Source organism: Leopardus geoffroyi, chromosome D1, assembly GCF_018350155.1.
Source record: "Leopardus geoffroyi isolate Oge1 chromosome D1, O.geoffroyi_Oge1_pat1.0, whole genome shotgun sequence".
In the NCBI taxonomy this organism is placed as follows: domain Eukaryota; kingdom Metazoa; phylum Chordata; class Mammalia; order Carnivora; family Felidae; genus Leopardus; species Leopardus geoffroyi.
Window position 1 is genome coordinate 9347914 of NC_059329.1, and position 11325 is coordinate 9359238.

Genomic DNA, 11325 nt, shown 5'->3' on the forward strand with positions numbered 1-11325 from the left:
AGAAACGCCAGCCTCAGAAAAAAACTCAGAGTGAGGCCACACAGGCATCCCCAGCTCCTTGTGGAGAAGCAAACGGGTTGGCATTCTGTCTTGAAACCCCAGGGTCTGGGGCGCACACAGAGAGCAGGACCCAAGGCAGGGCCGGCAGCAAGTGGCCAGGAGGAGATGCCGCGCAGACAGCTGAGTGTTGTGCCAGGCCTCCGGCCTGCAACCTGGGGCCTGCAAGACTCCTTCCCAAGCTGAACCTACTGCCTGCCGTGTTCGCTCCCCAAAACCTGAGATTTTCCCTTAAAATGGAGACTAGGGACGTGGGAATCGGTCTGGCCAGCCGGCCTGGCTCAGGTGGTCATGAAGGTCAGCCTAAGTCACTCAGGGCTCCTGGAGCTGCCTTTGAGGCAGAAATACAGAGCATCTTTGAGGACTCCTGCTCTGTCTGTGGAAAGGTGGGCAAAATGCTTAAAATACAATAAAAGCAAGGCCCAGGACCCACAGGGGTCTCACTCCCTGTTTCTCTGGACTGTCTGTGGGGTGCCTGTGTGCAGGATTTCTGCAGAAGATAGTCCATTTTGTTAAGCCTTTGAATATTCAAATTGAAAGTATCGCGCAATCATTGATTGTCAAATCATGGGTTTCTAGAGGTTTTAAATACTTGGCATGAGGGGGAAAAAACTCAAACCTATACCCGAAGGTATAAAACATTAATTCTGTTTGTCTCCTGCTCCAGGAACCTGGGTGCAGCTGGATGCTTTGTGAAACTTTAAAAATGTGGCATCTCTGCTTCTCTCCTTGCACAGGAGCCCTCCTAGGCACCGAGTTCCTGCAGCTGCAGCACCCAGGCACCGACCCAGCTTCTGCTGACCACGATGTCGGGTAACTCGGCCGCTTCTCCCGGGGTAGGGTCACGCGAGCCAGGGGCGTTTCGATCCGGGTGTATTTCCACAGCTTCTCCTGCACAGAACAGAGAGGCACAAAGTCAGGGCGTGCAAGTATGAGCCCGGGATCCCGAGAGGGCACGGGCCACGCTGTGGCGGCTCCCACTCGGCGCCTGCTCCCGAGGGCTGAGGCCCAGAGGCCCGGCTGGCCGCTGTGGACGTCCGCGTACCCCCGACCCCCGACCCGCCCTTCCACTTTGGCACGGCTGTGACCCTGGGACTTCGCGCGGCGCGGACTCTGCGTGCCCAGAAGCGGCGGCGGGGGGAGCTAGAGGCTCGCGGTGAGCCCGGGACGCGAGCAAGGGCGCGCGAGCCGGCCTCAAGGCGCCGGGCGGAGGCGGCCCCCTCTGCGGCCCCCGAGCTGCACCCGCTGCCCACCGGGCTGCGAGCCGCGCGGGGACGGCGGGTGCGGGAGACTGGGCCGCGCAGAGGGCGCGGCGCCCGGGCCTCGCGGGCCAGGAGCGGGATGCCCTGGGTCTGCGCGGCGAGCGGCGCAGCCCGCTTTTCCGGGGAGACCCCCGGCTCCCGGGACGTGGCGCGGGGGCTCCCGGCTGTCCGGCTGCGGTCTCCGCAGTGACCAGGCGCGGCGCTGGCGGCACTGTCGCCAGACGCCCGGGCAGCTCGAGCGGCCGCCGCGAGCCCGGGGGCCCTGCCCCTCCCCCGCGCGACTGCCCCGGCGCTCCCTCCCGGGTCCGGGTCAGGGCCGGAGGCGCGGGCGCTCCCGCGGCCACCCCCGACCGCCAAAGCCCGCCGGCTCGGCCCGGCCCCGCGCGGTCCCACCTACTCACTGCGGCTCCGCGGGGCCGGCCTGCGGCGCCCGGGCTCCCTCCCCGCCGGCGCTCCGCCGCCGCGCGGCCTCCCCGCCGGCCGCGCAGTCCGGCCGGGCCCCGCCGGCCCCGAGCGTGGCCCCTTCCACGGGGCTGACTCCCGGCGGGCCGCGCCACCCCCCGGGAGCCTCGCTCGGCGAGGCCGGAGGCCCCGTGCGCCGCCGGGAAACGCCTGCACCCGAAAGGGAGGGGGTGGGGAGCGACGGGAGGAAGGGAGAGCCGGAGCGGGGGCCGAAGGAGGGAGGGGGAGAGGATGGCGAGCGGGAAAGGCGGAGAAAGGGGGCGAGGGAGACCAGGCCGGAGAAAAAGACGGGAGGGGGTTAGTGCCCAGGGCCTGGGCCCTTTACTGAGGTCGGTGGAGCAGGTCCCTCAGCAGCCCGAGGACAGCTCTCTCCACCACCCCAGCCCCCCGCCCCCTGCCCGCCGCTCATCCCGGGGCTGGCTTCCAGACCAAGGGCACGAGGGGTCGGGGCCTCCCCAGAAGCCGCGTTTGGCCTGATGGAGAAGATAGGGACTCAGAGCTTCCGCACAGCATCACAGTGGAGTGGGCTGGGTCCCCGGCTCCAGATCAGAGCAGCCGTCCCTGCTCTGGCCATCGGGCCCCTCCCAGGCCCGCAATACTCTCTCCCGGGCGGCAGGCTGGGCCCAGAGCCCGAGGTCCCCCTATTTTAGCCCAGGTGGTGAGCTTCCCTAGACTGCTGTCCGCATTCCTGAGCAGAAACACCTGTGTGCTACTGGCCTAGGGATAGGGCCCAGCCTGGAGTGGGTGGCCCCACAGATTCCCATAGATTCTGTTTCCACTGGGGACCCCGAAACCTGCCTAGCTCCTCCTCATCCTCTCAGATCGGAGACTTTTGGGGTCCCTTCCCACCTGTCTTGTAGCATTCTCTTTGCATTCTTGGAAACTAGAAACCTGGCCTCGGGTGTCATAGTCTATAAGAGGACCCCCTGCCCCCGACCTCTGTCTACACCCAAACCTCACATTTGACCACTGACTCAGTCGCCTTTCCCCAGAAAAACCGAAGGTGTATCAAGGTGTCCGGGTGAAGATAACGGTGAAGGAGTTGCTGCAGCAGAGAAGGGCGCACCAGGCAGCCTCCGGGGGAACCGTAAGCATCACCCCTCACCTACTCCCCACCTAGTGCTCGGCCTCACTTAACCCTGTGTCTGGAAAGATGTGGGAGGCCATCCTAAGCTCGGCCGCCAATCCCAGACCTGGCCTTCCAAAGCTGCCTTTATAACTTCTGTGCCCAGCTTCTTCCCAGCTCAGCACAGGAAGCCACAACACACAGCTGGGGCATGTCGTGGGGCTCAGGATTTCAGGGGAGCCCATCCCTCACTGACCACAGTTGAATACAAAGGGCTTGTTGACCTGGTGCAGGGACAGTAGCAGCCAGCAGGTAAGTAGGTGGTTATTCGGGTAGGAAGACAGTTGTATGTGCCCTCACACATGGAGAGAAAATCTCTCCCAGAAACTCATTTCATTTAGGGAGCCCTTCAAGGAGAGAATCTCTGTGGACATGCCCCCTGCTTCCCAGTCTTACGAAACCCAGCTTCTAAGGTCATTTATCTGTAAATCACCAGGCACAGAAAGTTCCCAGCACAAACGGGCCATGTATCTGCAGAAGAGACAGCTTGGGGTATAGAACCTCCTCCTTAATATGTAGTAAATCCTTAAGCAGTTCCAGGTTATCATGAGGTGATATGAGGCAGGCGTAAGGGTACCCAGCCACTTTATATAATTTCCAAAGCAGATAGTATTGCTAGGAGTGCTCAGGGCAGCAGCAGAACCAAATAAATTAGGTGGGGTTATCCTCCACCATAGGGCCATTCATTGCTGACAGCCCTTGGTCATACAATCGCTTGTGGGTTGCTTTGGGTGTGCATGTGGGATATGACAGATGGGCCCACATTGTCAGTGTTAGGGTTGGTCCCATCCCCAGCTTTTTGGCATCCTCCCCACGATGCTTTTTGAGCCTGGTGCTCTTTGTGTGCAATGCACGACTTCCTGAAATGGCCCTTTGTGGGAAGAGGCAAGCGATATGGAAGTGATGAGCATGGGTTCTAGAACCAGTAGGCTGGGTTCAGATCTCACCTCCTCCGTGGTGCAAGCATATCCTTGAGCAGATCTCTAAGCCGGAGATAATAGAATTTTATGAGGGCTGAATGAGTTATAAAGCATATAATAAAGCACTTTATTTGAAATGAAAGAGTATGTTCATTTAGCAAGTGCTCGATAAATGTTAGCTGTCATTATTATTATTTGCAAAAAGCAACTAAAATAAAATTATAGCCAAGAATTGAAAGCCGGCCATCCAGTAATGTCCATTCACTACCTTTGCTCAGAGTTTAGAGTTCAGGTGTGGGCCTGCCGTGATACAACCTGCACAGCAAAATTTACATTTACTGGAGAGGTTAGTACCTCCACATACAGGATTTTAGCTAACACAATGAAGCTTCCTTCCATTTGCGGCGGGGCGTGGGGGGGGGGGGGCGGGTTACAGTGGTTAAAAAGAAAGCACTTTAACGCACTCATTATTTCATTTAGTTCTTGTAACAACCAGGTGGGGTAAATAAATCAGGATCTGCATGCCTCTGTTACAGCTAATATTCAGAGTCTTACAGTTACTACAGGCAGAGCTAAAAAACAGGACCAATGTCTTCTTACTCTCCATATAAAAAACAAAAAACCTTCCCACCTATTGGCTCCCTAAATTCACCCTTCCACATGTCCAGCTGCGCTGAGCAGGAATCTGGTAGCCTCAGCTCTCGATTCCTTCAGTTCAGAGATGGTTATAAAATTAACAAAAACAGGAACACGGGAACTGGGAAACGCTTCTGGTTGCGAAAGAAAAAGAAACTCATCAGGATGTTCACCACAAAATATAATCTTTCATTAAGGAGTGTGGGGGGCATGGTAGAATTCTGCTTCGATGCACCCAGAGAAACCCCCTTTCGGCACGGTGCTTTTATTGCGGCTGGCCTCTTACGGGCCGGTTTGGCTACTGTGCCCCTGTTAGCTGACTGCGGGAATGAAAGCAAGGGTAGAACATTTCGCTTGTGTATCTGACCAGTATCTGTTCCCTGGAGCTGTTTGATTTGTCTAAGTTTTTCTGAATCACCGCCACCACCCCTGAGAAATAATAAAGCCGTACTTCTGAACCACTGCCTTGCAGGAACATGCACAGCGAAGCCTGTTCTCCTTCACTTCCTGGAAGAGTATATCGACCCATGCCCTCACGGGCACGGAGAAGTAGCACACAGATGATTTCATGATGAGAGCCAGATGTAAAAGCCCTCACTGGGAGCCAGCGGGAGGCTCTGGGATCCTACGAAAGCTGTGAGGGTGTACTCAGGGGACAGAGTATGCCTGCTTCCCGGTGTAGACCCTTTAGTTTAGCAGAGATGATCTCCAGTGAAAGGACGCCTCTGGGAAGCTTCGAGCCAAGAACAGAGTTAATTTTATCAAATATACAAAGCAGAAAGAAATTTATCTTAATTTGTTATAAAGTCAGAATAGTAGCCACAGTTTGACCTTTTAAGAAAGCAATCGTGAATGGAAGTTATAGATTGAGGCAGATGTCAGGTCACAAACAGGGTGCCAGGAGAAGTGTGTTTATGCCAGATTTCTAAACTGGATTAAAAAAAAAAAAACTTATTTCGGCCAGGTCAGTTTACAAACAACCCTACACACACACACACACACACACACACCTTTTACCTTTAGGAGAAAGGGAAACTTGAGTTAGTATTTATCAAAAGAGATATTTTACCCTTTTCAACCATTAACTTTTTTTTTTAAACAGCCTCGATGTGTTTTCATAAATTGTAGATTGTGGCTTTTTGTGCTGTTTGAAATTGAAGAGAACGGTGTCTGTCTTTGTATTCCTGGAGCAAAGTAGAAAGGGAACCCATGACCAGAAAGATAACATCGAGTAGGAGATTGTAAACATACCTGAGGGAGATAATGTGGGCAGGCGGACAAACAGACCGTTCCCATTCCCGGGGAGGAAAGGGGTTAAGGAGAGCTCCACAATGAAGCAGATTTTTTAAAACCCACTCCTTCCAAGTCCTTCAGCTCAAGCCGCAGTCAAATATTTGCATAAAGAGCTAGTGAAGGAGTCCAGCTTCCTGGTTCGTGACATTACAGCATGGATCGTTTTCAAAATTAACACCACCTCCTGTTTCAGCGGTGGCTGAGTGTGCAGTCTCTGGGTGACATGGTGCATGGGAGTAAGTATACCCTGTAATCTGAGAGAGAGGTGTGGTGAGCAAGGCTTCCCAGCGCAGAATCACAGAGCAATGCTGGTCCCTTTAAACTTTAAAGCCACCATCTGAAACCTTAAAAAAAGAAAAGAAAAGAAAAAGAAAGAAAAAGAAAAAGAAAGGAAAAGAAAATCCTACATTGCTCATTACAATGATCCATTCAAAAGGAATAATCTCATAAACTTCAAGCATTTAGATATAGTCGTGGAAAAAGCAATTCTTATAGAAAGGAGTACAGAACATACAAAGAGTTTAAATACTTACCATGACCTAGAGGGCAGATAGGCTTCAGCTCACTGTCTACAGATTTAAGAAAATATTTTCTATTTTACTATTTCATAGCTAGTAAGCACATGGGAATATTTTCAGCTGACCCAGGATGAGCAAAGTTAGGAATTGCGTGCTTTTGGGGGGAAAAAAACACAAAACTCCTAAGGCTAAGCAGCCAGAGAATATATGAAAATTTTGAAGAAGATGATAGATGAAGTCATAGATAGTTGGGGCTAAATAAGGTTAGGTCTTATTCATTTTAAATTAAATAGTTTAATAGAAAAACTCTTTGCCGAGCAGTCTCAAACTGTTCCATTTCTCTGTAATATGAAAATCATTTACATTCACTTTTACTGAAATTAACCTTTGAAATTTAAGCGGGAGAATCTGATATTAAAAAAAAAAGCAAAAAACTGAGTCTAAATAAAATGTAACATTGGTCGTACGTAGCGACAGCCACTGTCTTCTAGAAGAAAGAATCTGGCTTACCTTAGAGGAGAAGGCAACAAAGTTCATGTGACAGTGTCTTAGCTCTCCCCTCATAGCACTTTGATTTCACTCTGCTCTGTGGTCCCGTTCTTGCTTTGGCAGCCGTCCGGAGGCAACGGCGTCCGTCTTTCAGACCAAGTCCTACCGTCTTCTGCAGGTCAGTACAGCCAGCATTGTGGTTCCCTCAAAACCTCTCCCAAAAGTCCCTCTCAAAAGCCTTTCAGGGCTTGATTCAGGGGTGAAGAGAGGCACCACCATTTATTTGGAATCCGACCAATCGCATCGTGCCTCCAGATGCAAGCCCAGCAAGGGAACAGGGGCACGGTTTCGTCCTCGTTTCTGAGACGTCTATTCTCTGCTTCCTGCTCTGTCCCAAGACTCTATCTCCACCTTTATTCCGGCTCCTTCAATCTCCAAGGAACTAAACTTGACTAACAGATCAGCGTGGTTCTCAGGAACCTGTTATCCTTTTCAGTGTACTGCTGAATGCAGGACCCCCTCAGGTTCCAGAATATGCTTTCTGGGCCCAACACGAATAACCGCACTACCTATGCCATCCAACAGCTAGCACCCTACTGAAGGCGCTACTGTAGCTTAGCCTGAAGGAACCGTGAGACTTCCAAAAATGCAGGGTTCTATTGTCCTCTGGTGAACACAGTCTAGACCTATCTTCCTTGAGCAATCAGAAATCGAACCTATTAATAGAAAACACGGAAGAGGAGCCCTGTTCTCAGAATTATTCTTGTTCGCTAGCTGACAACTTATTTTAATTCTGTTATCGCGTTAACATGGCTACTAAGAAAACATTTTTGCTTTTTGTAACTCATAACAAATACCACTAATTCACTTTACATTCTTGGTATCTGTTTGTATTATTTGCATGGCTATTTGTATCACTCCTCAAAATTTAAGTTACTGAATAAGTGTGAAAGTTTAGAAAGGCAGCAACACAAAATCAAGAGGATTGTTTCCCATGGCATCAGAAGTTTTCTTAAAGCCTCATGCAATTCTGTATGTTACTTCTGAGAGGTGAAGTTTACTTGAACTGCAAATGGGATGTTGATGCCTTATAGTCCAAGAAAGTAGAGCCTTGAGCCATTATTTGACTATGACAGTTGGACTCAGGTTGGATTGTCATTGTTTTATTTTGTGCCCCGGCCACATTTGCAGCCTCTTTCCACATAATTAACCAGATTTATTCCATTGGGATTTGAATTCACTAAGGCAACTAAAAAAAAAAATCCAAATTGCCTGCCTATTTACTTTTCTAGAACTTCTTAAGTCCCCCTGCCCCTCCCCCCAGACATGATAAATATTCAGAATATAGGAGATAATTCTATTCAAAGTTGTAAGGGCAACTTTTAAACAACAACAACAACAACAACAACAACAACAACTAAAAGCTTATCCCTTTCTCTTCTAGGGCTGTGTTTTGAGCCTGAACCGGTTTCTTCCACACCCAGTTATTTTCAACCCCGAGAATTTTCCAGTTGTGTTTCTTGTGAGGAAAACACAAGCTGCCTCAACCAGATCTTTGATTCCTACCTTCAGACAGAGACACACCTGGACCCTTCGCTCACTTCCGCGCAAAGTGCTCCACACTATTTCCCTGACAGCTTCCAAGCCGCCCCTTTCTGCGTTAGCCAGAGCCTGGTAATTTATCTCGGTTCTTTACAAAACCTGACTGTTGCTTACTCTGGGGTGGTAATGCTTTGTAAGAGAGTTTGCATCATCTCGTGAGAAATCACACTATCAACAAGGAAATCATCCAGGAAACAAGCAGAGAACCAGTTAAAATTCAGTGGGGGTCAAAATAACCACACGTCGCAGGGGGCAAAGCTTTGGATACACATGGAATCGTGATTTCCCAAGTTGGCCATGCCCAAGTAAGTGGTGGGTGGCAATAAAAAGAGGTTTCCTGACAGTGTTCATTTAACGTTTAAAAACTGTAGTGAAGACATCTATTAATTGGAAATCATTGATTTAAACAGCAGTCCTTGGAGTTTTGATTTTGAGTTCTTGAAAATGGAATTAAGGCTGCGTCTACACAGTATGAAACTGGCATTCATTCCAGTAACGGGTTTTTGTTTCATTTTTGGCCCTGAATTGGCTCTCCTAAGTGCCTGTTTTGGTCTGGTGTAGGCACAAGAACTCATTTAGGTCTGAGATGGCTAGTGAAAAAGAAGCCTTAATCCTTCCAAGAATTTGGACAGTCTATTCTTCATGAACCTCAAATGTTGGAAAATATGGTACCATTTACAATGGAGTAAGGTTGCCATTAATAGACACCAATTGTTTGAGATGTCTTTTAGATACTCATACAGTTTTTTAAAACCATAAAAAGTAAGGTTTTTTTTTTTTTAATGCAAATACTTTTTTTCTTTTGGTTTGTCAAAATGTAGCAGGCTAAATTTTCAGGGTCTAGGAAATTAACTCCACGGAATATGCACACAGGGCCCCAGTCATCCAGTTCACTTCTGGCTTCCAAAGAAGGCTTTCCCAGTAACAACTGTAGCCCTGCTTATGAGAAAGCAGAAGGTATCTTTCTCCTCCGGGGACAAGACTGTAGTGACTTTGAGTCACGTCTTGGAGTCTCCCAGACACTGGCTTGTTGAAGATCTCACTTCTGCCTGTGCACGCTCACTTGTCTGTCCACAGTCAAGGGTGCGGAGGAACATCCCAGGTGCCACCTGCAGCTTATATTGGGGCACACGGCAAGATTTGACGTGCAGGTGGCTTGATGCACAATGGGATTTTGTGGTTTAAGAACAAAGCATCCTCTAAAGTATGGTTCGCAACAAAGGAGGCCAGTGAAGCAAGGCAATTTATTGTTGGGGAAGAAATGGGCAAATACAGAATAAGGTGGCGTGAACTCATGCAGTCTGCAAATTAAATTACTTCTGCACACTTGGGTTGGGTTGGGTGTTCTGTTGTGTTGTATTTCTTTCCCCCAGTGTTCTTACTCTGAGTTAATAAAACCACTCCGTGCAGCTCTTTTAATCCCGTCTAAAGTATCAAGCTCTTTGTTCCTTGGTTTTCTCTAGACCCCAGGATCGCCTTCTGATTCCTCCACTCTCTCCGGTTCCTTAGACTACAGTTACTCGCCGGCTCAGCTACCGTCGTATGCTCCAGAGAATTACAGTTCTCCCCCTTCTCTGGACACCAGGAACTGTGGCTTCCCCTCCGAAGACTACTCCTATGCCCACCTGCCCCCGGACGCCCAGTACGACTGCTTCTCCTCAGCCGGCACCTCCGTCTGCTACTGTGCGTCGTGTGAGGCAGAACACTTGGACCCCATCAGGGCATCGGAGTACTTTTCCTACCCCAGCTCAGACTACGTGAACTTTGCCCCCTCTGCAGCGGCCACCAGTGATTTCTATAAGAGGGGGACAAACTGTGACATCTGCTATAGTTAATGGCAGTTACGGTAATTCAGAACATGGCATATACCTATATCTGTTTCTCGGCCGCCCCAAATGACAACTCGAAATATCCAACCCATTGACAAAACGCCACAAGCCCAGTTTGCATGTCACCATTTTCGATTTTCCGATGCTCACGAGGCATTAATATGAAGTCCTCGGACCTGATCACTGTGTCACTCCTGTGTGCTTACGGTTAACATTTTTGTAGGGAATGTTCAGCTGTGTTACTTTTCTATGTAACGAACAAATTCTAATTTTTTTTTACTAATAAATTTTGTATTATTAAAAGTTGGCTTACATATTTTTAATTCTCCAGTAGCAGTTTCCAGTTGGTTTGAATAATAACAATTAATTCTGGTAAATCACCAATTAGTCTTCCATAGTTTGAGCTCACTTATTCATGAATTTAAAATTATTTTATTTTATTTTATTTTATTTTATTTTATTTTATTTTGAGAGAGACAAAGTGCCAGCAGGGGAGAAGCAGAGAGAGAGAGGAAGACAGAGAATCCCAAGCAGGCTCCTTGGTGCCAGCACAGAGCCCCTCGCAGGGCTCAAACTTACGAAACCACAAGATCATGACCTGAGCCAAAACCAAGAGTTGGACGCCTAACCAACTGAGCCACCCAGGTGCCCCTAAAATTATTTTAATGTGGCCAGATGCCTTGGCTCCCATGGGGGTGGAGGGTAGACACAGCTGTGGTGGTTGAAAAGGAGGGGCAGCCTCACCTCCAAATGAGGGTGTACGTCTTAAGGCAACATCAGAGAAAGACATTTATGAATCATTAGCTTCTCCTATCCAACATTCGTCAATGAAATGTTAATATGCCCAAAAGGCACATCTTACCTACAGCAATATTAACCTGTAGATAATTCTTCATTCCCAAAGTGTTGTTTTGTAAACTTTAAGGGCAAATACTTGATTTTTTTTCTCCTGAGAGCCGCCATGCTGTTGATGTACCACAAAGCTTGGAAGTCGTCGTTATCTTGTATTTCCAAATGTCTTCATTAAGTCCTTAAATACTTAAATAGTGCCATTTGTTTCTACACATTGGTTGATAGGATTGACCGTGTTGTTTACAACTGAATTTCAAAGTCGACTTCCTCTGATTAATC

General features: G+C 49.0%; 1 protein-coding gene and 1 long non-coding RNA gene across 3 annotated transcripts; one reads left to right on the plus strand and one right to left on the minus strand.

Moving 5' to 3' along the window:
* Positions 1-625: 625 nt before the first annotated feature.
* LOC123600634 lies at positions 626-2019 on the minus strand. The gene is made up of 2 exons (XR_006713713.1): positions 1721-2019; positions 626-948 (listed from the first exon to the last, which is right to left on the minus strand). It is a non-coding gene; the product is annotated as an uncharacterized LOC123600634 (long non-coding RNA).
* COLCA2 (colorectal cancer associated 2) lies at positions 796-10497 on the plus strand. 2 transcript variants are annotated; one of them, XM_045482740.1, is made up of 5 exons: positions 796-870; positions 2774-2868; positions 6887-6941; positions 8208-8437; positions 9829-10497. In XM_045482740.1, exons 1-5 carry the CDS (start codon positions 864-866, stop codon positions 10198-10200), a joined length of 759 nt encoding a protein of 252 aa, XP_045338696.1. In that variant the 5' UTR covers positions 796-863; the 3' UTR covers positions 10201-10497. The 2 variants fall into 2 exon arrangements, with proteins under 2 accessions (XP_045338696.1, XP_045338697.1); XM_045482741.1 differs by lacking the exon at positions 796-870 and adding an exon at positions 3014-5992 and having other exon boundaries at positions 2043-2868.
* The last annotated feature ends 828 nt before the right edge of the window (positions 10498-11325 follow it).